Source organism: Channa argus, chromosome 17, assembly GCF_033026475.1.
Source record: "Channa argus isolate prfri chromosome 17, Channa argus male v1.0, whole genome shotgun sequence".
NCBI lineage: Eukaryota > Metazoa > Chordata > Actinopteri > Anabantiformes > Channidae > Channa > Channa argus.
Window position 1 is genome coordinate 10119270 of NC_090213.1, and position 27117 is coordinate 10146386.

Here is a 27117-nt window from a genome sequence, read left to right on the forward strand (position 1 = left end):
CAAGAAGGATTAGTATCTCTTTCCAGCTGACCTCATTTTACTTTTCACACAAGGTCTGATAAGAATGGGAGTGTGCGTTTGTGTGTGTGTGAAGAGTTGCTGGTAGAGTCCACTTACAACTGCCAGATGGTATGTAAATGAGTGGTTAAAAGCAGAGTCTGCAGTGAGGTCACCAGAGACTTACCGAGATGTGGCTCCCATGTCAGTTCAGTGCACATCAACTTTACACCATTAGTGGAACAAAAGATGCGCGTGTGACTGTGAAGTTTTGTGCGTGTATGGTGAAGTACCCTTAAAGAACCCCTCATGTACTGGGTTTCTTCCTGCGTGCTCTCCAAAAGCGCTCAGCATCCTATGGTTCTACTGGTCCCTCGAAATGAAAATTGAATTTTGCTGCATCAGTACCACAACAATGTAGTTGCTACCTCTCTCTCTGTCCAAAGTCCTGACAGCATGTCCTGCTTAAGTCCTTTAGCCCCGACAAGCGCCAAATGGGATCAGGGTTTAGGATGACTAAAGTTGTGCAGTCATGTTGCTTCTCTTTAATAATTTAGTCTACATTTAACTCCAGCTTTTACGTCTCTCGCCTCCCTGTCCTTTATATTTGTACGCTCTTGTCTTGACAGAAATGAAAGTCTTACATGTGTGTCTGCATGTTGGTTAGACCTATGACTTTGAGGCTTGCAATAGGGATGTTTTACCTCTTCACCAATGGAAAAGTGCATGTGCAGAAAGAAAACTCTTCTAAGGAGAAACCCATACACTTTTCTTCCTCCGGTGAGTCATCACAATTCATGAAGCCATGTGATATTTCTCTTTAACTAGAAAGCAATGTTATTGGAGGACAAGATATCTTGATGACCCAGAGAAAGGTTAACAGCTAGGGCTGCTGTTGGAGAGGAATACTAATAAGTGTTGTCTGGAAATCTGTGTGCTACTTTGCCCCGTCATAAAGGGATTTATAAAGTAGAATCACCACCTAACCAAAGGTACTTTGAGCATTTATTGAAGCTTGATATAGCAGGAAATGCTTCACTTCCTCATCAACCTGTATACAAAAATAACAGAAAGCAAAGTCATGAATGTGGATGTGTGTTTGCGATACAGTGCAGCAGTGCACAGGTTGGTGAGGTCACCAACCTGTGCACTAATTTTTCCCAACAGACGGCATGCAACGCTTGAGTGGCTCATTGTAAATACACCGTGTCATGTTGACTACAGAGAATAAAAGGGTTCAGATTTGTACACACACACACACACAGTCCGAGGGCGTACCCGCACTGGTTGATAGCTGGCTCTATTCTGACTGCTTATGGACGAGTGAAGCTTCATTGTTTTGACCAGGCAAATTACATAGTGTTTGCTGTTCTAGGATTGCTTGTCATAATGTTTTGAAACACTAATTAGATACCATTAATTGAAAGTAAACACAGAATAAGTTAAATTATTTTCAAACTTGATGATGGATGCTGCGGTTCTGTAGGCAACGCGTAATCCTTTCAGATAGAAGCTGTTCAGAACTGTGATATTTCAAATAGTGGCAATTACAGTGGCGGTGGAAATGAGGAAGCCTGCATATCACAGCGGCTTGTGACAGCTGATGGGGAGCACAGTGAGAAACTGGATCAAGTCTTTTCAGTCAGTTCTTCCTACTCCTGTACAACTTATCAGATTATTAGCATTTAGAGCTTTTAAGATGTCGGACATTGTTACTTTTTATAATAGTACCAATATTCTCTGATAAGCTTTATTTATTAAGAGCATTTACATGATCAGTTTACTCAAACTGTCTTGGAAGAGCTAACTGACTGCTTCACTTTTCAGCTTGTAATTCAGGGACCAATCTGGCATTTTATTAGTTGGTAATATTTTCCTTTTGTTTACTCAACTGTACGACTGCATTCATCTCATTCATAACATTTTCGATTTTGGTGGCACCTATTGGAAACAGATATGGCTAAATGTATGTCTCAGTGGATCCACTGAGCATAAGTGGGGGGCCCACACACATACTTTCAGGCAGGCAGATGCAATGAAATGACAATAATCAGCAGGGACAAGAAAAGAAGAGAGTAGAGCAGGACAGGACAGACAATAATTGAGCAGAGAGCGGGTGAAACAGGCATGTTTACATCCAGACTGTCAGTGGATGTATAAGTCCAAGTGACCAGGACCAGGGGGGGGGGCTCTATATAAACGGAGGGGCCTGTTGGAGTGAGTGGCTGAAAAAAGAGGCAGGAAGAACAAAATGAATGATGCTGAGAAGGGAATTGTGCTAATTGTGGTAAGGTGAATCACAGGACAGCCAAGTCCGTCTTAGCTATTCAATAAAGCTTATCACTCTAGAATAGAGAGTGGACAAGGCTAACAACATTTCTTGTTTATAACAACAGTGTTTCAATTCATAGTTCATTGCTTTAGCCTAGTTATAGTACCTTCAAAAGGAAAACAGATATTTGTGCTACCTTCGGTGATTTACCTTTAATTTCATCAGACATCCACTGTCCAGTTAAATTCAAGAAGCCACCTCCTCATATACAGCTCCACCTAAATGTGCTGCTGTTGAGAAATGTTTCCCCTTTAAGCACCAGCTGCGGACGAACTACACAATGGACTTAAACTGACAGATAATTAGTCTGAGAACAGTGTGTCTCTCAGTATACTTTGATGAAATGAAAGTGCTAATTAGTGCTTAATTCTAAATACACCCTGTCTTTAACGGCTGATATTGTTACATAAAAAGTTGCATGAGAATGAAATGCAATATAACCATCTTCAGTGTGGTCTTTCTAGAAATAGACTTACTGCATCCTGGTGTTGCATAGACAGTGACAACACTGGGCTGTCAGCCTCTTGTGATCTATGACACGATTTGCTTCAAACAGCTGCTTTTTCAGCATGGCTGAGATCACTTGTGAGGACCATGTTGCGAATGTATTGATTTGCACTCATGCTAGTCTTGGTCAATATGCTCCTGAACTGTAACACCACTCTCATAACCCCCTCTTCCCCCCCCCCCCCCCCCCCCCCCCCCCCCCTCCATAAAACAGAGGTCCCCCATCATCAAGAGTCAAGTTTCCAAAGTCAATGAGCCTTTTTCAGTCTGTTGGGTTTGTTGGGTCTCGCTGGGCAGCGCATCTGATTCAGAAGTTATGGTTTGTGTACAATAGCATGTGGTAACATTATCCCTCCTATTGATTTGAGATTGTGGCTCATTAGTAAGACTGAGGCTTTCAGTACAATTGCATAGTCTTAAACTACCTGGAGATGAAATGCAAGTACTTCTTAAAACACATTATCGACAGTTTCTTTGCAGCTGCCAAAACTAAAACAAACGCCTTTGTCTGTAAATAAGGCTTCAAGGGAGGCTGCTAAGTACATGTTGTTTTTGCAACTTACCCTGAGCAGATTATGGCATGTACTAATAGCTCTCGCCTGTCCAGTGATGTAAGCGTCACTTTATCAACATACAAGCTGTAAATTCTGCATCTCAATGAAATGTCACTGTCCTGTATCAAATCGTACACGACAACGGCAAAGAGTTAGCTGCAAATGCACTTCTGAGGTTGAATGAGAACCTGATGTCCTTCATTTACCCTCCGTATACACAGCGTGTGCTTATGGATGCTGAAAAGTGACATCTGGTGTAGCGTGGCTCCATTCACAGGTCTCCCAACTATGGTGTAGTTTTGTGTTAGAAATTGTCATAAATAAGTAACTGATTTATTGTGAAGGTGACCTGGCTGAATCAGAGGCTTCGCCCTGATTAAATAAAAACACTGAATCTAATGAGCTCAGATAAGCTCAAATATGACCGCATGTCTTTTCAGGTGCTGGTTCAGACATAACTTTTGTGTTGATAGCTGACACTTGGTGGTTTTGCTTGACATTGTTTTTGAGGTGTGTGAGTGTGACAGGGTTGAGTCTAACTCATGCTGTCAGGTTGGCATGGTCCCTGTGGTGCTTGTAAGGGGACTGGCTTACAGAATGCTGTGAAGCAAAAAGATTTTGTCGTCTCGCTTTGCTCCCTGCCTTTCACGTGACCTCTGGGTCTCTGCAGGGCCGCAGCACTGAAACAACTGAAGGCTTCCTCTTGCTTTACATTGTTCCCTTACTTAACACCCTCTTGTGTTGCATGCTCCTTTTTTAATTCCACAGTTCACATTCCACAGAGATAATTGTTTATAATATTTTTAAGATTGTGGTCTTTTACAATGGGCTTTGCTGATTTTTCTGTGCTCCTAGTCCCCGTGTTGATTTCCTGCAGCTCATTATTTTCGTCTAGCTACTGTAGGCAATCTTCCACTCTGTCTCAGGGGGATTTGTTTCCTCCCTATTTTAATGTTTCTTATGTTTTCTTATCATTTGTTTTTGTAACCTTTCCTCTCCCGAGGGCCTTACTGAAAGCATACAGAAGCTTATGTGGGAAGAGGTTATTTGTATTTAACCTCATGATAAAAATGATAAAAATATATTATTACAGATAATTGTGCAGTGGGGCATATCAATACCTGTCCTCTACACACACAGGACAAGGGGTATGTGACATGATGATGATCAGTCACTGAAGCAAAGGCAGTCCTTCCACATACATGCAGATACATACCATAGGAGTGAAAAAGAAAACCTAAATCTTTTTAACATCTCACATGTGGTTATTAAACAGGTTACCCAACCATTTAAACTTACTATGTACTCTAGAGTGACACTTCCTAGCAATAAAGGCAAATCCACCTGTGTTGGCCTCTGTTTGGAACTGCCTCATTGACTGTCTGCTTACATAGTAAGGCAACAGGTGAAAACTTAATACTTTGTACTTTTAATCTGTAGTCAACATGTGTGTTTATTGGAAGTGGTGTGGCCATGCAAAACATTACAGTGCAATTGATATTTTATTTTAGGGATTATAGTTTTTACAGTAAGGGTTTAGTGAGTTAAAATAAATGCTACGAAATGAGCATTTCTTCACACTTTAGATGTCTTTAAATAGTTTCAATCCATAAACCACAGATATTCAATTACTAATAATATATATAACAGGGACACATTTAACTATCAACCTTTTTTCTTGATAAATGGCTTAAATTATTACTCCATTATCAAAATTGTTGTTCCTTAATTTTCTGTTGATTGAACAATAGATTAATTAAATAATGGTTTCTGCACTAATTACAATGACATATCAAATTAGCAAAAGATGTCATTAGTGTGCCAGATGCACCATTGCCTTAAAACGAAGCCATGGAGTGCACCAACTATTTTCCACTCATCAGGGTGTAGTTTTCAAGTTTTAGGTTTTATGTGAGAACAGTATTGTGTCGATTACTGTATTGGATTCGTATACCAGGAACAATTAAGTTTGCACCATTGTAATAACCCATTTTTTGATGCGGTTTGTTTGCAATAGAACATATGTGTTACAACAAGACAGAGGGTATTATGGTTCGAAGCTGCCAAAGCGACAAACCGTGAGCCCCTAATGGCCATGGGCAAGGTAAATGTTGGGTATGACCCAACTACAATGTAGGCACTCAGTCATTGTCTGCATGGTCTTTACACACACGCACATGCACATACACACACGGCTCAGAACACACAGTCACTCGCACAGAGGAAGAAAGAGAGAGAGATTCCCAAGGTACCAGACCTTGAGGAATTGCCTGTCACTGTGTAAGTGTGTGCTGAGGTTTGTGCGTGTGTGTGTGTGGCAGACAGAGCAGTATGTAATTTCGGCTGCATTCATAAAGTAGGCATGTTTCTTTGCCTGTGGTTAGTGAAACCATCCAGCAAATGCACATCCATGTGATCCATGTGTTATGGTGGACACACAAACATAGTTTGTAATTGTTTTATTGCTTTAAAGTGTTCAGTGAGTCCCAGAGTGTAAAGTATCATACAATTTGAGCACCGCTGTTCTATTTCATGCTTTTTTAAAATTTTTTTGCTAAAGGCTAATTCTACATACTCAACTAAACCAACTCCAGCTGGAGAATATTAGTGTCTCTGTCAGCTGTAGCTAACAAGCCCAGACTGCCAGTGAGGCCACGTGGCCAACATTGCTTATAGACACATTATGGGTTAGTGTACATACAATACTAGACATTTGACTCGATACCATCTTAACTGTACTAAACCCATTCAAGGACAGTGGACAAAACTACTCTTCTTGCACAATAATTGTTAGCTAGTGTTTACATTTGTACACTAACCCAGCAAAGTGCTTTTAACACTTACCCTAAGATATAATTTAGCACAGTCCTTTGTCCTACTTGTGGTTATGTATTTCCAACCAAAACCAAGGTTGACCTCTGGAAAGCCTTTTTAAAACTAGTCAAATTCTGCTCTTCAACCTATTCTTGGCTTCTATACTCATATGAAAATTCATCAGACTCGCACTACCAGCCAACTTGCTGGATATATAAAAAGTAGATGCATTATTTTTTTTTTTGCTTAGAGATCTCTAAAATACTAATGATATGCTATTCTTGCAATGCATTTCTGTTTGATTAAGACTATTATTGATGTATGATTCATGCATGAAGGTGATTCATCACTGGTTCATTTTAATAAAGATACTGTAATGGAAAAACAGCGTGGATGTGCTCTGCAACTGGAAATTAAAACAAAAAGTACCAGGCAGAATGCTGGAAAAGCTTTGAACATCAAGCAGAACATTCAGTACCGTCCCACTTCATCGCAGCATGAGAGGGATTTTTGTGCCTTTAATGATACAGACAGCAGGACCTGCACGGTGACCCGACTGCTCTCCATGGTGCTAAGCCAGAGACATACCATAGAAACCTCACACTTTCTTTGTTAATTTCACATTTTTCACCCCTTTAAACAGATCAAATAAATTCTGTAACCCCCTCTCTTAGTGTTGACGGCTTTTTAACGTTAAAACAACAATCACTCTGTAGAGTATGTGCCCTGCTTTAGTTGCCTGTATTGTATCATAATGTGAAAGGTTTGGTGTGTTAGTCAACTGATCGCATTCAGATGTTCTGACATCTTAAATGCTTGTACCTCCGTGGTCCCGAAACGCAGCACATATATATATTTGTATTAATAGGAATAATGATAAAAAATATTTTTTATGTCTTTAATTTATTTATCTGACCATGAAAAAAAACAGCTTCTCCGAAAGCCACGTTATAGTTCACACAGTGGGAAACAGCCATTAAATTCAGCCCCTGAAAATGTGGTGAGGAGGTAAATAAAGTTATATAAGAGTGACCTACTTTGCATTAAGTGGACACAAACGACTCTCTGAATGTGAACTAATGTCACACTTTATTTATTGAATATGCAAAGAAGCATTATTGCCAAAGGTGCAACTTAGTAGCAACTTTAGAAACATCTTGACAGACATTAAAGTGCAACTGTTTGCTAATGTGATTCCTTATAATAACTTACAGCTTTAATATGCAAAATGAGCTAGTGGTAGCATACAGGTAGACTCAAAAATCCCAAATGTCTGTCAGTGTAAAGCAAAAAACAAATGAGAGAGCATTTACATTGCTCGTTTTTTTGGAGGGGTTTGTAATTAAATGTAAAGTAAAGTCACTGGTAGCCGACCTGATGCTTGAAGCAGTGGTTACTGAGGACAAAGTGTGTTAGTGAGTTAAACCCGCGAATAATCAGTTTTGCTCCAAATGCAGCCAAACAAAATTTAATCGTAGTCTCACTTTAATATCTACCATTTATTTTGACAACCCCTCATGGACTTGCAGTGTTTCTGAACTTCTTTCCTTTTGCTGACAGTGGAATTACACATAAAAACTAGAGAGAATGAGCTCCAAATATCTGCTTAGTGCCTTAAGCCTTGCTGCTGCCAGCCTACATGTAACTAGATGGCATTTTGTGATGGACTTTGCTTAAGTAAAGCCACTGGACTAGACTAACTTTATCCATTCGAGGGTGTGATGCTGCCCAGCACTTGGCACAGTCTTCGCCTCTCAATATGCAAATCTTGATGTTTTCCTTCCTCCACCCTGCTGGTAGCTGCGGTGATATTTATTCCCCGGTTGCTCCTCTGTAGGCTTCACTTTAGTATACCATCATGCTGAGTGCCTGCAGAGAAGAGAAACACATGTGTCACATGATGTGATGACTCAGGCTTTAATGCCCTGCCACATGGCGCTCATGTGCACAACCCTTCCCCCTCCTCAGCCCTCAGCCTGTTGGTGCATATATACAGTAGGCCTATATTTAAGTATGTGTGTTTCTGTGTGTGGAGCATGTTTGTGCTTTTCCATCTAACTGAAGAAGAATGTGTTATGCTGTGATGTAAATGTGGGAATAGTGGGGCAGGGCACAAACCTTCAGACAGACATTTTTATTCTTCTGTGAGCATATGGAGAGGAAGGTGTATGGGGAAGAATAGATGGAAGCTGCAGTTACAGTGAGATAAAGACCTGCACAGTGCATTGTGTCTATATGCTGCAGCAGGAGAGATGTATCCTACCGGACACTTCTGTATTAACATCAGCATGTGACCAATCTGTAAATATACAAATACCTACAAGTGCTGCAGACATGTCCTTGGTTTGTCATTCAGTGCAACACAACCACAGCCTGAATCTTTGCAGCTACAAGAGACAGGAGGAAAAGCAACAGGAAGAGTGGAGGAATGAAATCACTGCAGACTGACGAAACTGCATCTAAGTTTAGAAAAGTGAAGAGGAGGAAGAGAAATTAGAGGGAGAGAAAGTGTACTGGAGGAGTGTCTGCATTTGGAGTGGAGCCAGAGTGGTCGCAGCCATTCAGCTCTGTGACTCAGAGCCCTGGTGTTGTGTGGGTGGGGTTTGCAGAGATTGGAAGGGCAACAATTGACTCCTGACCCAACTGTAATCCGTCCATTGCCCAAGCAGAAGCCAGAAAATATTGGTTGTTTGCCCGCTGTATGAGCAGGACAAAGTGCCTGACCCCTAGGAGGCAGGAGACTGTTTCTCACCTAGCACACGAAGCACTGCAGATCCCACTGACTTCACCAAACCGTCAACAGAGCAGCCTTTCTTCTTGTATTTTACTTCTTTGATTCATAACAAGGACAACCTTTAAAGGAAAGGACAACCTCTCAGCTTGTGCACCATTGCTTTCATTTCAGTGATGAAGCAGCTAATTTGTTTGATAGGCCAGAAGTCCATCTCCCAGACACCAGCGGGAATGAATGATGAACAGGCAGTACGAGAGGTCTCAGCTAGCTGCGCCACTAGGCCCCCATTAAGCCTCGATTGGGGTCTATTGGCCTGATTCCTCTTCCTGTCTGGTGCTTGGCAACGCTTTTGCTTTCACATTAGACGTGGGTGTTGATGATTGCTGATAACATGATGAGCGAGGACAACGGTGAGCGCATTAACCCTGAAAGGCACTGCCGCAGACCTGACAATATTAGCATCGAGAGATAACACACGTTGTTAACCCTTTCTAGGACAGTTATGTCATGCCTTCAATGGAACTACAGGACGTTACCCGTTTTATTTACGGTGTATTTATTTTATCTCATATTAATTATTATTTTTGTGGCAGCAATTTCATATTCCATCCCGCTCTCAGTAGGCAGTTCTCAGTGTAACGATCAGCAGCTGGCCCTGGTGCTCATTTTTAGAAACTGTTGCTGCAGTGCCATGCATTTTTAATGGGTAAGGCCAATGTAGCAGCCTCCGTTCTGCGTGTGCACATTTACCATTTGTGTGTTTGTGTCTGTGTGTGTGTCATGCATGTGGCCGTAGGTGTTTGCACATAACATGTTCTATGTGATTAGGGATGCTTGAGCAACACAGTGTGTGTGTGTGTAAACCTGTGTCAGCATATGTGTACATTTGTACATGAATGTCTGCTTCCATTTGTGTTTGTACATCATTTTGTTTGCTTACAGTGATTTGGACGGCGATGTGTTACGACAGCTTTGGGCCTCAGACACACTCCCTGAATCATTTTAAAATAAAACCTGTAGAGCACAGTTTCTTAAAGCTCTCTCTATTAATGCTTCCATGCCTGGAAGTAAATCTGTGCACACTCATTGTAAGGCTTTGCCAATTTTTAAAAAACTAGTCATTTTAGAGCTATTGGTGCTGCAACCTAAGTCTGTTTCTCTCAATATTATATTACTAGTAACATTTGTAGCATGTCATTTGATTAAATGCAGACAAAATGTGTTTCAGCTTTAATTAATTAGTGCATGGACATAGTTTAATATTTTATTCCTCATGTACCTAACATGTCACACTTGCCTAAGGACACTGAACCAGTTAATGGTTAAGACCCAGACCAGTAGTTCAGAAACATATGTGCATCATAAATAATTTCTGTTGTGTCATAGTGTAAACTTTGTTGTATTGACTGTACTACATCAGCTGTGCAACAGGTAGATCTTCACTTAAAGGGTTTTGCTTTTTGAGGCTATTGTTTCACACTGTGTGTTGTGTTATCACAAATGGATTTCAGTATTTCATGCACCTTGCTTTATGTGTGCAGCGGTGCAAAATATTTGGAACACCATGACTTATTCAATCCAATGCCACTGAAATTAATTCTCGTTAAAGTTACATTTTTTCTGGTGTGCAGTTTTATAATTGTATACCTCAAAAAGACATGGCTCGACTTGTCCTTCTTTTACTGTAAGACATGAAGAATTAAATCTGCCATAATGGAAATATTTCCAGTGCTGTTGGGGGTTTTGGGAATGATAATGTCTGGAAAGTAGGGACAAGATGGATGTGGGCTGCAAATAAATCTATATACACACGGAGGCAAACTGCTCACAAGCTGCAGTGTGTGTGTGTGCATTTGTAGTTGCACCCAGGAAAAAGCTATGGTAAAAGGGGAAGGAGGAAATTAGAAGATAGAGTGAGATCAGAGAGAGAGACGATGGAGATAAATATGACAAAGATTGCACGGGCGAGAGAGGCGACAGAGGGGATTAGTTAGCAACAGAGAGAGGAAAACACTTCTCCTTCACACTTTTTCTTGTCGTTCACACACGCTATAGGACCCTTGCCTGATATACTGTACAGAAAACATCCTGGCCTGTTTGCCCTCCATATTGGACAAGACGTCTCCAAACACTTGAACTCACAAACAGGGACAGGGAATCCTCTTGACTTATGTAACTGCCTTTGATGCACTATGCACTCACTCTAAACCCCTCACCCTGAAGGTCTGGTTATGATGTGTGGTGTGCTAATGTGTGTGTGTGTGTGCCTCTCCCTCCCTTCTCTCCGGTTTGTCAATCTGTCTGTTTTAATCCTTCGCACTACAAAAATAAGAAAACATGTACCGTGGTTTTTGTGTGCGTGTCATGGGCGCATGTTTTATATTCCACAGATGGACACATGAGTCATCAAAGTGCTGTTGTTTTTCTGTGTTCATTTTTTTTTAATCCTGCCATTTAGGGAGAATATCTTCTTTTCTCCAGCCCCAGATTACTTAATCCAATTAATGCTTCACCTACATTAATCCACAGACACTCTCTGCTACTCAACCAACCCTCTTCGCTTGCTCTAAAACTGCGTTTTAACCACTTGCAATATCTAAGACAGAAATACTCTGTGTAATACTAAAACTCAGGCTTTTCATATTCAGCTTTTACGGCCTAAAACAGGAAAACATGTGATGATGTTGGTAAACATCTGGCCTCTATTCTAGTGAGTTAACCTCAGACCATGATAAATAGCTTTTTTGCATTTTGATTTTCTCCCCATGTGATTATAGATTAGAACACAGATCCATACTGTTGAAACACAGTCTTATCTAAATCTTCATTTTGATTTGCTTTGCACCAACATATTTCATTTACTTTAGCATTTTGGCCTGATGTTTATCTTTCTAAAATAGTAGCTTATGTGTACCTTTGGAAGAATAGCATAGAGCAGTCAAGGATCCAGCTTCTTGCTAAAGAACGCTTCAGCAGGGCAGCCGGGAAACCATGAAAATGTGTCCTTTAGATGAAGGACCTGCTGCTGTACATGTTTGTTACAAAGAGCAAAAGAGAAAATGATCTGATGTTTCACATAGTACAAGACAGCCCATTGACTCTATTTCCACTTTAGGAGCAGCCTCTAGTTTAATGCTCTAGATATTGGCCTTCTGACTTCAATTAATCAAAAACAAAAGCACAGCACTCCCAACTCAAATTTTTTTTGCTGCATGACACTGTTGAGAAAAAGCCCTTCTCCAACATGCTATTTGCAAAGTGACAAGCATACGACATAGCAGCAGTGAGTCTAATTAGTACAGCAGACACAACAGAATTATTGCCAGCAGTCAGTGCTCTATAAGTAACTGGAATACATCAGTATTAACACCACCTGGTGGTGTTATTGTTGTAGTGGGCAGGAGTCAGCATGGGCCCTCATGTAGACTCATCTTTAGTAAGCAGCCATGCACTGTGTGTCCTGACACCTGTCAATCATGGCAACCATTCAGTGTTTCCATGCTGACCTCTGTCCAACACTCATTAAACACATTAAAACCACCAGGTGGATTTAATGTTGTGGCTTTTTCAGCAACAATCAATTGATTCATGGTCGATCTATGTAACACACACAGGATAAAGTCGCCAAAGTGTTAATGACTTTTTCAAAAGATTTGTCTGTTTTGGCCAATATTTGATTGCAGTAGTAGCAGTTTACACAGGAAATGTGGGTGGAAAGAGAGCTATGACATGCAACAAAGGTCCCCAGATGGCAGTTAAACCATTGACATTGTGGTTTTGTGGTATGCACCTTACCCATCAGGCTATCAGGCTGCCCCACGCTGTAGTCCCTCTTGCTGTGCTGGCAGCTTACAGGTACCTGGCCAAGCATTGGTTGGCACATTGCAACATATTAGAAGCCAGCAGTGGCTAATCTGCTGTGGTTCTACCTTTGAAAAGATTTGTTTGATATCAGTGCCAGAGGGTGCATGTGTGTGTGTGTGTGTGTGTGTGTGTGTGTGTTTGTGTGTGTGTGTGCGCGTGCAGAAAGAGTACGGAGCATTCAGTGCTATGTACTGGTCATGGAAATCTAGTGAGGATAAAGTTTGATGATGATGATGTTAAATTTCCACCTTCTTTAGGCAAATTCATCTACCAATTTACAGAAGTATACAACCCCAATTCCAAAAAAGTTGGCACAATGTGTAAAATGTACATATAAAATTTAATGCATTGATTTGCAAAACTCATAAACCCATATTTTATTTACAATAGAACATAAAAAACATATCAGATGTTAAAATTGAGACATTTTAACATTTCATGGAAACTATTAGCTCATTTTGAAATTGATGGCAGCAACACATCTCAAAAAAGTTGGAACAGGCTGATGTTTACCACTGTGTGACATCCCTTCTTCTTTTAACATCTGTCTGTAAACATCTGGGGAGTGAGGAGACCAGTTGCTGTGTTTTACACAAGGAATGTTGTCCCATTCTAATCTGATGCATGATTCTAGCTGCTCAACAGTCCTGGGCCCTTGTTGCCAGATTTGTTGTTTTATGACGCACCAAATGTTTTCTATTGGTGAAAGGTCTGGACTGCAGGCAGGACGGTTCAGCACCTGGACTCCTCTCTATCAAAGCCATGCTGTTGTGATGGATGCAGTATGCGGTTTGGAATTGTCTTGCAGAAATATGCAAGGCCTTCCTCTAAGAGACAGTGTCTGGATGGGAGCATATGTTGATCTAAATCCTCCATGTACTTTTCAGCATTGACGGTGCCTTTCCAGATATTTAAGGTGGCCACTCAGGCACTAAAGCACCACCAGACACTGATTTCTGGAAGTGTTCCTGAGCCCACGCAGTGATGTCCAGTACAGAATCATGCCTTTTTTTTATTGCAGTGCCGCTTGAGTTACCCAAAATCACGTGCATCCAGTTTTGACCTTCGCCCTTGTCCCCTGCCCACAGAGATTCCTCCTGATTCTCTGAATCTTTTTTTGCCTCAGTTTGTCTCAGATTGGTGAACTTCTGTCCATCTTTACATTAGAAATGCTCTGCCTCTCTTTAAGGCTCCTTTTATCCCCACCATGTTACTGACCTGTTGCCAATAACCTAATTCATTTTTAAATGATTTGTGGATTTGTGGTATTTTCCAGCCTTTTGTTGCTTCTCTTCCAACTTTTTTGAGATGTGTTGCTGCCATCAAATTCAAAATGATTTATTGTGAATAAAATATGGGTTGATGAGATTTGCAAATCATTGCATTCTGTTTTTATTTACATGTTCATGACTTCCCAACCTTTTTTGGAATTGTTATTGTACCTGGCAGTGTTAAGATTAGATTAATGGAAGTGTTTTATAAAGTCCAGATGTGTTTTTGCCTTTGGAGCCTTTGGAGCTTGTATTAAAACAAAGAAACATAATCTCACAGTGTTAATATGTTAAAGGTTAATTTGGCATTAAGTTACATTCTAATAAAACATCTTCCTCCCTACCACTTTGGGAGAGGAATACATAAAGCCATCTAAATGCATATGCTGGCTCCAGTTCGCCACATCCATTATTCATAGACAGGAGGAAACCTAGTCCCAGACTTTTATTCCTCCAGTTGCTTGTGTCCTCCTCCTCATCTCACTTTCCTTTTTTCTCTCCCTTATTTCCCTTTGTACTTAGCCAAACCTTTTTTCTCCTTAAATTATTCTCCCCCTCGTCATTTCAAACATCCACTTGGGTTTTGTCATTTAAAATGTTAAACTTGTTTCCTCTCTCTTTTTTATATTCCCTTCAGTCTTTTCTCTCTGTCCCTTTAATCTCCGATCTTTGTGAGAGAGACATTCATAGTATTTGGGGGAGGTAATATGAAATCCTCTTTAGTCCAAGCAAATTTCATACATTAATATTTAATATACGTTTATATATACTGCAAGGATTTTGTCCAGATCTGTTGTTATCTCGTTAATGAGGAAGCTTCATTGCAAAACATAATATTTACATGGTGGAATTGATCAGATGTCAAGGAGAGTTTCCTACATGATCGTCTCTGTGGCTCTGCTAGCATTAGATACTTCATTGTTTAGACTATCTGATAGTCTGTTTATGGATTGAACACTTGTTTTCATATTGACCTTGTTCAATATGTGCACTCCAATGACAGCAATGGGATGAATGCTTGAGTTGAGATAGTGTGTGCAAAGGAATCGTCCGTATCTCTTTGGAGACCTGGTGGTGACTTGGCATATTTTATATTAACATGTACTGTATATTGGATACAGCTGTTCCTAGGATTGCACACTTCAATCTCCCAGTCAAACTGTCCAAGCTGCTGTGACACTTGTTTTTCCAACTCTCATTAGCCTCAGGAATGGACAGTTTGTTGTACTTCTTAGGTAAGTTGTACTTTTTCATGCCTTTCTTCAGTTCTGATAGCTGATAGCATCTCTCCGTGTTGCCTTGATCTGAGCCTCCAAGCTCCGTTTCCATGAAGGAAATGGCCCCTTAGGGCTTATGTTGATCGTATAGCCAAGCATCTCAAGGACCACAGTTGCTGTGGTGTATATCAGCTTGCTGGTCTCAGTTGGGATAGTGCTGCATTCACATTCTCTAGTAGACTTTCAAAAGGTACTTTACTTATTCTTGGTAACCGGCCACGGAGCTTCCATCATTACTCGGGCTTGGAACCCAATCTCCCATGGTGGAGATCACGATGATTAAGATGATGATGAATAATTAAAGCTAAAACGACAGTGAATTTTAGGCTGTTGAAGGAACACAAATTCAAATAATAGCTAATGGTGTTTGGATCTGCTGTCCTGGCAAAAATGTCTTTATTCTAAACTCTAAACCCGTTGTTTAACATCCAAGATGAGTTTTAACATCAATGAGTGCTCACCCTTTACTCACTTTTTCTTTGACATTTACTCAGTGTGTGTTTGATGAATAATGAATATTGGAAAGTGGAGGAAGAGAGAAAGCGGGGCAAATAGTTTAGGTGGGATTTAATCTGAGAGCACCAGGTGAACATGTGAAAAGGCGACGGCAAGCAGCTGACTCTTCTTTGCCACATGATCGATGATATCTGCTGGTGCTGCTCTGTGCAGGCACAATACGGATTTGTTATGGTTGTGTTGCCAACTTGTGAAGTTCTTGCCTCTTCCAGGCTGAATGTTACTCACACACACAGACACATGCTCGTGGCTGCAAGAGTCACTGGGTGCTTTAGAGAAAGCTTGACACTGCAGCAAAGTTGGAAATCACAGAGGGCAGATTTGATGTTGAGTGCAGTGTGAGTTGAGACCTTCTGCTTTATGCTGTAATTGGCCAAGTGGGGCTCAGAGCACTAGTGTGTTTGCAGCAGACGGAGCTGGTGTCCGTGCACTCAGACACAGGCCAGGATCATGTTTAATACATAGTCACCTTGTACTCAGCTGATTACGTGCGCTGTCTGAGATATGCACATAGCAATGAAGAAAACAAACAAAACCAATGCGATTGCTACTTGCCCTAAACCAAACGTACATTTTCTTCAATTTGGTGTTAAATTGCCCGCTAGGCTTGTATCCTGTGCTACTTCTAAATGGATAAAATCTTAACCCTCATCTCCAAGATCACTTCAGAAGAAAACACAATTACACTGAAGTCACATTTTAGGCGGGCATTGCAGCCACTTGCAGAGACATTGTTGTGCCTCCCTGTCGTGTTTAGCAGCGCCGACGCCTGTTGGAGCATAATCCTTTTATATGGCTTTGCATTGCAATCACAGCGGCAGAACTTATGATTTCTGTTAAGCCGCTGTCTGTCACACTCATGTAAATGAGACTGTTCAACAGTTTGGCAGTTTCATTACCTAAATTCACTCATTCTGTCCCATCGAAAATATCAAAGAAATGTCCAAAAAAAACACATTTTTCTTTTGTTTTTTCTTCTTCATTCATTCAACATCTGCAGTGAATTCATTTACTCCCCCTTTTTGCTTCTATCACACTCTAGCTTATTTCTGGTCCTGTTCGTTTCGATCTCACCTAATCCTCCCCTCTTTTTTTTCTGCTTCTCTTATTGTAGCTGCGATGGTATGCATGCTTTTGCAGGAGCCTTTGGCCAGAAGCTGCTCTGCTGACTCAACATTTGTTCCTTCGTAGTTTACCCCTTTACTCTTCCCCTGCTTCTCTCCTTTCTCATACTCACTCTTTCTCTGATCCCACCTTCGCTCCCTCCTTCTTTCCCGCCTTTCAATCCCTGCAGCTAGTGAATTTCCAAACCTCTTTCTTCGCTTTTATTCCTCCCTCCTCCGGTCTGTCTCATCTCTACTCAGATATTTGTCTGGGACTGGCGTACAGTAACTCAGTGCTAAGTTGTCCAGCTAAAATTACATGATGTCCCTTTGTATTAACACTCTACTACTGGACATAACTGGACTTGTTTCAAGAGTGCAAATTATCACTACAGCATGGAGAGTCTGCTTCACCTGCTCAGTCAAATTAATAGGAATATTTACATCACTATTTAGACTTTTGTTGTGCAATACCTTTATCCAGGAAACTACAAAAGTTGTCTTTCATTGTGCAGCTCTGTTAAAACCTAAAATCTGAGAAAATGCATCAAGTCTTCCGGAGCCTTCCAATTGCAAATTCCTCAAAGTTGAACTGTGCACCTCAGCAAATGGCCATAGTTACGAATGTCATCTAGATGGTGTGTGTGTGCGTGCGTGTTCATGTGCTGTAATGTTTTCCTAGGTGAGTGTGTGCAAGCTGAAGCAGCGACAAATACTCAGCAGCCTCATCGCAGTTTAATTGTTTGCCTGCATGATAAATCAAACGCGTCAAGGGAGATGATTTATACAGGGACTGTGTTAAACAAATGAATCACCGGTTTGCTCAACTCTAGGCTTTTCCTTTGTTGTGTGCACTGCTGCTGTGTTGGTTGCACTTGTGTGTTATTTGCTTGCCTTTCAGTACGATTGTGTGACAATTCTCTTTTTTTTTCACGAGTGACATCTGTGACTCTAATATTCATGAGGGAACATGAATCTCATAGCTGCTTTGCACTCTGTCTGTCATTGATGTATTTGGTGCTACCTGAATGCTCCGGCGGAGGAAGCTGAAAAGAAAACAAATTACCACAAACAAGTCATAGGGCCTCTTTAGAACATCAGTGTGTACTTTCTAAAGCTCAGAGAGTGAAGACCTGTGTCTCGAGAGCTGTTTTAGCTTGCGGTGTGCACCAGCACCTTGGTAGGATGCTGGTCATTGTTCTTGGTGTTGACAAGCAACAGCAAAAAAAAAGGTTGAAGCACTTTTTCAAAGTTGAGAAGTTTTCAAATGTTGACCGGAAAGAAAATACCCGTTGTCTCAGTCCACGGCATGGTTTTTTGGTTTCATCTGAACCAAGAAAACCATATCCGCATTGAGAGGAGGCATGGACACATTGGATATGGTTATATCCCCAAGTTCTGTAAGGATAGAAAAATGCAGAACAGTGCTGATTGCCAAACATTGCTTTTTGGCAAAGTCTGTAAGGGTGAAATGTGTCAAAATAAAGATACAGAATAAATAAATGTACAGAAAATGATCAGTTTAAAATATACTTCCAAAAGCAATTTTCTAGAAAATGTTAAAGGCAGAAACAAATGTGCAAAGTCACAGTTGGGTGACAAGAAGGACTGACTTAAGAAAGGTTGAGTTAAGTGCCTGGTAATAGCTGGGTGCCGGCCACAGTGCAGGGCTGGATCATGGCCTAGAATGGGAAGGCAGCAGCCTTTTAATTTGATGTAAACAGCCAAAGGGAGCCAGAGGGACAGCAGGAGATGGGTGACTGAGGAGTGCTCAGGTGGTTTGAGGTCAAGGTGGGCTGTAGCATTATGGATGATTTGTGGGATGTCACCGAGTAATCCTGTATGTGGGCAAATGGCTGAGTTGAGTCATTTGTTGCTATGGTCAGGGTCTTTGTAAGACTGTTGTTCCTCTAAGCTTATTGTTGCGTTCTATCTTTGATTTATTGTTGTGAAGGGATTTTTAATTCCCCTGTTTCACTCCTTTATTCCTAATTCTCTTTTCCTTTTCTGTCTCAAATTCTTTTACAGCACTATTGTTTTGCTGTACTTTGGCTCTGTTCCCTCTGTTTTTTGCCTCCCGAATTCCATCACCTCATTTCTGTCTCTGGGTCCAGTGCAGAGCAGCCTGTGCCCCGTGGCCCCGCCTCCCTCCCTGGCGGGGTGATGTGTGAGTGGCTAGCTTTGACGTCACTTCAAGCCCAACGTCACAGGAACTCATTGCTCCCAGGCTTGTTCTTTCTAGGGCTTTCTCTCAACACCGCTTCCGTCATTCTGTCTCTTCTTTATCCTCCATTAATCACCTTTCTCTCCTCTTCTTTCTTTCTGTCTCTGCTTTACTGGCTCCTCTTCTCTACATCCATTTTGTCTCTAGTCTCTGGAGCTTTCTGTTCTTGTCTAAAGCTGCATCTTTGCCTGCGTTTTTGTGTTTATTCTGCACACAGACATATAAATGTACAGAGCATGACATGTTTGAGGTAAGCAGACAAGCAGCAAGCAAACCCTTTACTCGTGTGAAATACAGGCTCATCCCTATTCAATTACACTTATCAACTCTATTCTTGGATAACATGGTTTGATAAAGCCCGCAGTCTGTTTCTCACTGTACCCAGCCAATTCTCTCTATGACAACTCTGCCTCGCCAGATTCCCAGTGACTCACCTTTATTCGTGAGGAAAGTTGCCTGTGGCGTTGACAAAAATAAATACAAGAGAAACTGTACAAACGTGAATTATCAGTCAACTTTGACTTCCAGAATAGCTTGGGAAAATTTCATTGGACTTGACAAGACATGAAGCTGACCCACTTTCGCTCTCTGTTTTCCGCTCACTTCCCGTCTTCTCGTCGCGCTCCTATCACTGCCTGCGGTCAGTCTGTCTGCTTTTAGCATCGGTGCAGTGCGCTGAGAGGGGCCCAGGCTGAGATTGAGACCGTGCTTGGTTAAAATGGAATGAGGAATACTCTTGTCAGCAACTGTGACACATCTCCTACTGTGGCTGTCCCGTGTGCATTGAGCTGGGGCATTCGAAGTCACTTTAGGTCATGTTTCTTAAAATACTGCAAAAAATGTGACAATGGCAACTGAGATGTCGAGGAACTTTTCTTGTTAAGTGCTTAATTCAGGAGAGGTTGTGCACAATATCTTTGTATTTGTAGTGGAAAGAACATAATTATCATTATCACCGATCACGTTATGTTATCAGTGTCTGTTTTGATATCAGAGTGTGAGCAACAGCAACATTTTCTAAATATCATTATCTTGCAGGCTCACTTCTGCACTGGAGGTGTATAAAACCGTTTTCACCTATAAGGAAAACTTCTGTTAATCTTTTAATCATGTTTAGGTTAATGCCCCTTTTTATTTGACTTCAGGTTTATAAAATCTATGTTCATTTTAATTGTAACTATTGTCTTTGTTTAATTAATCCCAAGAAATATTTTGTAAATGTTGCTACACCACACCCAAAAAACATTGAAGTGAAAACAACCCACAGAAATGGAAATTATGCTCCTTCCCAACCCTGGGGTGAAATGGAGGCAAATGCACACTCCCGGAAGAAAAGTGTACTTTATAGGAAACACATTTTGACACAACAGTGGTAAAAATCATGCCAGAGGTTTACACAAACAAATGTAAAAGCTTTTATACGCTGGGTAAAGATTGAATTAGCATCAGATATTGAGTGCAGCAGAAAGAGCATTCAACTTAATAAACACAGGCACCGTGGGACTTTTAGGATGGAGTTGTCCATTTTCTGGAAATACTTTGGAATTCATAAACTTTTAAACTCTATGTACATTTCAAGTATGGGAAAAATGGTTAGTTATGCAAACATAAATGTACAAATGAATTATACACTTCACATATTTTGAATAATTATATGTTAAATTGGTTCTATAATTTAATTTAAATAGTCAGTCTGACTCAGTAAGTCAGCCTCCCTGCCACCTCCTACTGTATGTATTTATGAGAAGCTTCTAGTCACTTTATTCACTTTATTCTGTATTTTGCCACACTGTATTTTATGGCCATGTATTGTATGCATGCTTCATAGTGAGGTGCTTGTGGGATGGCTGCCTCTCCACAGAGAGAGGGCAGTGAGCAGCTTAGAGAGCTCACCTTTAAATCTCTTCTCCAGCGGCCCTGGAAGGTTTGGTTGCTAGGCAACATCAAGGAAGAGTTTTCAATTAAGTCACTTTAAGTTAGATGGACTGCACTGTCGTCACATCCAAAAACCATGCTAACACCACACAGACACTGGTGCAGTTATGAAGGTTACTCATTGAAAGAGCGCTCCACAACTTGGTGTGGAGAGAGGAAACACAAACCGTGTGTGTGTACTGCTCTGCTCTGCCACTGAATAACACTGATTTATTGGGCCCTCTGGGTTGATAACGTGTATCCTACTGTCCCTGAAAATGAAAGGTTTTAGTCTTCATTGACAGAAGCTAGAAACGGCAACATAAATTGAGTTTTTGTCCAAATTTAGTTCATTCTCTTTCTAATTTATGGAGCGAATATTGACAAATCAACTTTTTCACAGTTTATGCAAACAAATAACCAGCTGTGCTGATAATCTGCATGTACAGTACAATAATTTGTAATTTAGTGAAGGTGGTAGATTTATTAAATAGCAATTACATAATGTTTCTCCACCTGAGTTTGGGCACAATAATGACTGATAATAATTAAAGTAATAATAGCTAAGTAATAATAACAATTAAAAGCTTTGAAGGGCACCATACCATTATGATCCTCGTTAAATAAGCTGATCAAAGCTTGCTCTCTTGTACATTTTGACCTACATGGACTTCTTTGTCCCTTTCTAAGTTTGTGACAGTCTAGCCCCTAGCAGTTTTTTGGGGGATGGCGGCTGTACTAGGATAGAGTACAGAGAGCATCAGAGTCCTCTGTCCTCATCCACCAGCTGTGACAGTGATTTGGTGCATGCTAATGAGCTTTTTTGACCTTTTTTCTAAAGCGAGGCAAAGTCAGAGCACTTGTTTTTTTATTTCTTCCTGTTCAAAGCTCTTCAAACTTTGAATGTTCACTGCTGCAGTGACCTTCTGTCGCTCAACATACTTCAATGATGAGAACTCCGAACAGCATCCACATTCTTCTATTTTCAACGTTATTTGGGAGTTGTTGCCATTTGCACATAAATTCCACTCTTTTCAGAAATCATAAACACATTTCAGTAAAGATTAGTAGGCACGAACAGTGTTTGTACAGTCTCAGGTTTTCAGCTTCATGCTGTGGCTGTCTGTACTCTACCCCTCTCTGATATGAATGGTATTATTATATACACTTTTATGTTATTAGGAGGTAGCCACAAAAAAAGTTTTTCGGGGCAGCATGGTGGGGCATGCGTGGGTTTGCCTCCCATTCCTGTTTCTTCGATCAGCACAAAGACGCACATGTTAGGTTAAATGGTGACTCTAAATTTCCTGTAGGTGTGAATGTGAGTGTGAATGTTTGTCTGCCTTTTTACGTCTCTCTGTGTTGGCCCTGAAATAGACTGACGACCTGTCCACGGCGTACTCCGTCTCTAACTAACGGGGATAGCTAGTAGTAGAAACCTTAATTGCTTTGTACTGTACACATGGCAGTGAACCAAAAAGGTGATTTTTTTTCCAAACAAAATTAATATTCCCGTAAAAATTCCCTCTTTGGTCAAATTTGTTGTTGCAGTTGTTGTCATTTTTTTATTGAAAGGTTAGTTCAGTTGAATTCTTTGTCCCATCCATAATGAGATGGACATGGGGATCTATTAATTACATTAAACAATTTGATGGGATGAGGACTTTAGCAACAGTGCTTTAAAAAGAAGCCATTAGTGACTAATTCCTCTCAACCACTTTGTTCTAATAAAGAAAACTAACAAAAGCTTTCTGCTCTCTCTCTCTTCTCTCTCGATATGTGTCTGTGTCTGGCTGTCAATTAACCCTCTCTCACACATTTTTTAATATAATTTGTTTGGAAAGCAGAAACCCAGTGTTTACATACATAAGTTATCAGCTTAGGTTGATGTGCCCAATCATCACTAACCCATCTGCTTTGATCAGTGTGGTAACGTTGAAGATAGATGCAACTTTTTTCTATGTTTTTTCAGTGATTCTAGTTGTTCAGGAGAGGGAGAAAGAAAAGATGTTAATACTGAGTCGTAGCTTGTTCTAAAAAAAGCTGGTTGATATGAGGACCGTGAGTCTTTAATGTGTCATTTTCAGAGTGATTGGTATTTAAAATTGGGAATTAGCAATTTTCAATTGATAAATGTCCTCGACAAACAAAACAGTAAAGTGACATACACTGAAGTTCACCGGAGAACTGTGGGGAACTGCTGAGTCATGCGATCAATTCCTGTGATTCATCACAAACAGCGAATCCTGTCACATGCACACAGTCATTAGGTCCATTGTTAGCATGAGGACATTGATTAAAGCAGCTTTAAGCGCAGCCCTGTCTGTGCTTTTACAGTTAGATGCCGGATATTTCTGTTAATGAAGAGAAAAAGCCACAAAATAAGAGTGACCAAACAAGCAAACTGTGAAGGTCACAAGCACCAGTCCCTCCCCTAAACACACGCACACACACACACACTATGGTGAGCAATAATGTCATACCAGTAGTGTTACTGTATATTGCGCCCCCCCCTGCATCTCAGCCCTGAGACTAATGGGAAGAATGAATGGTTATAATTAGTAACCTCACGTATTCTCTCTCCGCAGGAAGAGAAGCTTGTTGTTCTCTTTCAGTTTTCCGCCTTTGTCTTTCTCTTTTTTCTTGTCTCCATCCTGCTGCTCCTTGTCTCTCTCCTCTGCTCCTTTTCTCTCTCCTTGGCTCCTTTTATCAGAGGTGTTAATCTCTGTTTTAGTGTGTCCTCTGTCACTTTCTCCTTCCCTACTATTATTTCCTCATCTGCTGACATAATATCTACCTCTTCTCCGCTGAATCATTTTCTATATATTTGAATATCTTACTTCCCTGATTCTTCCATTGTACACTTGTCATCCGTTGCTGCTGCACTGCTGTATTTTTATTCCTTGTAAGCACTCTGCTCTCTCTGCCATGTTACTCTTTTCTATACCTGCAATCATCTACATGGTTCAGAATTTCCATATCATTACAGTATGAACACCTGAATTACATATAATGTTTGGTAATTAGCTCCTAAGTGCTTTTATTCAAGGAAACATTCTCCTGAAATAAACTTCTTTGTGTTAAAATTAAGCCCTATGGTGTATAACTGTAGGGCAGACAATAAAGTGTTAATTATAATAGTTATAAGAAAAGACAGTAATTTGCAGGTATATGAAGAGTTGGAATGGGCGCAGAATAATAGAATCAGGTTTAGTGAAGACGCTGAGGGACTTGTTCTTGCGCTTATCTTTGGGGAAAAGAGAAAAAGAGACCTTATCCATATGTGGTGCTTATGCAGGGTGTTAGTACTAGTGATGCATTCCCTTGTTGTTGTTGTATGTTCCTTGACAGAGAACCTTTCAGGTTTGGTCGCCCAGGTGTAGAGTGTTATTGTCAGCATGAGAGTGGAGCGGCCGTCATCCAGCTACAGTTTCTCATCAACGAGGTAAAATTGCTTCACTGACGTGTCTGTGATCACTAGGAAGACTTATTCTGTCTTCTAAAAAGAGGTACGGTAACTCTGTGGATAATAATGCTGTTCCGCTAAAGTCTGTGAAAAAAGCCACTGTTTTTAAAATTTAAGGGCTGATTCTTGAATGTCTATCCTGTCATCCTTGTAATATGTTTAAAAGGTAGTTTCACAGCATGCTGTGGTAGAGATGGCTGTATGCATGATGATACTAATGAGTATAAAAGCAATGCCCCTCCCAGGCAGTGAGTTTACCTCCCTCTTCTCTCCATGTTTTTACATAATGAATTGTCCACTTTCTTGTACAGTATACTGCTAAGAGCAAAACAATCCTAAATACCAGGAGTACTAGCATTACTTCTTATAGAAGTTCTTTATCAAAGTATGCAATTAAAGTTAGTCGACGGCTTGGCTTGTCTGTTCTGGGGTCACCACCACCTGTTTTTTTTTTTTTTCTTGGTTTGGGACCGGCACCAAGGTGGCCCTTGGTGGGTGGGCTGTTTGTTTGTTTGTGTCCTTCCTTCCTTAAAATCACACTTATGAGTCAAAACCCACAACTCACACAGCCCTTGTGCAGAATTGCTCCAGCAGTTCTGACCATATGTGAAGTTAAGCCACAGGCCACAGCAATCATTTTGTTGTTCATTGACAAAACTTAAACATGCTATGAATATTGATTAGCTACAGCATTTTCGGATTTATATGGAAAAATAATTCAATTGCCCAATATTGTTATATGGAAAATGCAGTTTTTCAAGTTGTGTATCTGTGTGTGCTTCTGTGTGTGTTTGTCAGCAAATGTGAGTCAGCAGCTCACACAAATGCTTAGGGAGACAGAGACACACAGACGTACACTTATTGGCATCTTATGAATCATTGTTACCTGAGAAAAAGCTGCCTAATTTAAAATCAGCCAAGAAATGAAGTCTGACATATGCAGTTTATTCTCAAAGACATAATGTGCCTGGTCTATAGACATGTTTATTAAGTAAAACATCTGTGGCCTTATAATTGACGTGTTTTTCAATGATAATACCAGGTTTTGTTTTAAATCTCGGAATATAAGGTGAAATATGTCCTCTTCTTTTTTGACAGGGAGCGCTGGTGAGTGCTCTGGCCGACGACAGCGTTCACCTGTGGAACCTGAGGCAGAAGAGACCAGCCATTCTTCACTCCCTCAAGTTCAACAGAGAGAGGTAAGATGTTCCCACAAACCTAAAAAAAGGATTAGACAGGTCATGTGAGAAGTGTCCAGAATGTGTCCATCTTGCCATTTATTTTTCCTCTCAGTTTTTGCTCTCCCTAATCAACAAGGGCCTCTCACTCACGCTGGTGAAATACGAACTGTGACTTTCTGAGCAGGGGCAGTGTCACAGTTTGCTGCCTGTGTGAACAGTTAGTTTTCGCTGACTGACATACTGTATGCAAACAGACGGCGTTGCATTTGGCAAATGTGTCTGCGCACTTGCTGGACTGTACACAGGGCAAAGGATGTGACAGAGAGGCTGATGCTTTCTCTCTCTCTCGCTCTCTCTCTCTCTCTCTCTCTGTTGGTTTCATGCTAAACACTCATTATTTGGGTCACTTACTCTGCCTCTGAGGTTTTCCCAGCGCTGGGGCACAGGTGTGAACCAATTCAAACACCTGAATGTTTACACAGAATAATTGTTGCATAGAAACATAAACACAGAGTATTACTATACAAAGCAACACTCATACACTCATGAGTTTTAAAGATTCAGATGATGGTTATTGGGAAAGATACAAATAGAAGTTTAGATTAATCAAAGTCTACTGAATGATACAGAAAACAATAGGAGTCTACATACACATTTGTTTTGAGATACAACTAAAGTAAAATAATACACATTGAAATGTCACATTGCTATGATGTAATGTGTAATGATGTAAAAACAAAAAATAATAAATAAATCTTCAAACATCAGATGGAAGTGTTGAAATACATGACTAATGAAATGCAGAATCATGTCACCTCAAGGGAGTTGGTTTCCACTGTGTGCGCCTGTCACAAATGCAGTGATGACCCATCAAAGCCAATCATATCATTGGCCACTGATCTGTCACTGTGAAAAGTGTTGAAAGAGTTAAACGTCCGAGTCAATGATCTGAAACAGTGCTGATGTGATGGACAGGTGGCCAGCAGCGGCTTTTAGAGTGGGTTGTGTTCTTGCGGAGGTGCTTGACCGCTTCTGACATTTCGTAAGCACTGCTGTCCAATATAATGACCCAGAGACAGAGCATCAGAGAGGACCAGAGATACTGTGTTCCAAGGGATGTCAGTATTGGAAGAAGAAGTTCAAAAGTCAAATTGAACATTTGGAAAAGTAGGACAAGCAAAAGAAATTAAACCTAAAGAAGAAAGAAATCAAATTTAAGCAGAAGAAGAGACTTGTCTAGAATCCTTTTTAAAGAATTCAAGAAAAGGGCAAAAAATAATAAAAGGAAGGAGAAGGATGAGCAGGAGGAGGGTTTGAGATGGACCATATATGCCACTTTCCCCCCCGTTCTCAGCCCATTAAC

General features: G+C 40.6%; 1 protein-coding gene across 7 annotated transcripts in view; it reads left to right on the forward strand.

The window, feature by feature from the left end:
• The window catches only part of stxbp5a (syntaxin binding protein 5a (tomosyn)), an 83524-nt gene that overhangs the window by 7582 nt on the left and 48825 nt on the right, over positions 1-27117 (forward strand). For 6 of the 7 annotated variants that reach the window (XR_010911246.1, XM_067482292.1, XM_067482293.1 and 3 more), the window contains exons 3-4: positions 24471-24552; positions 25672-25772. Coding sequence is in view for 6 of the 7 variants with exons in the window: in XM_067482292.1 (XP_067338393.1) it covers positions 24471-24552; positions 25672-25772 (183 nt within the window). In the remaining variant the exon portion in view is untranslated. The remainder of the gene's footprint in view (positions 1-24470; positions 24553-25671; positions 25773-27117) is intronic. The other variant, XM_067482298.1, reaches the window with a different exon arrangement.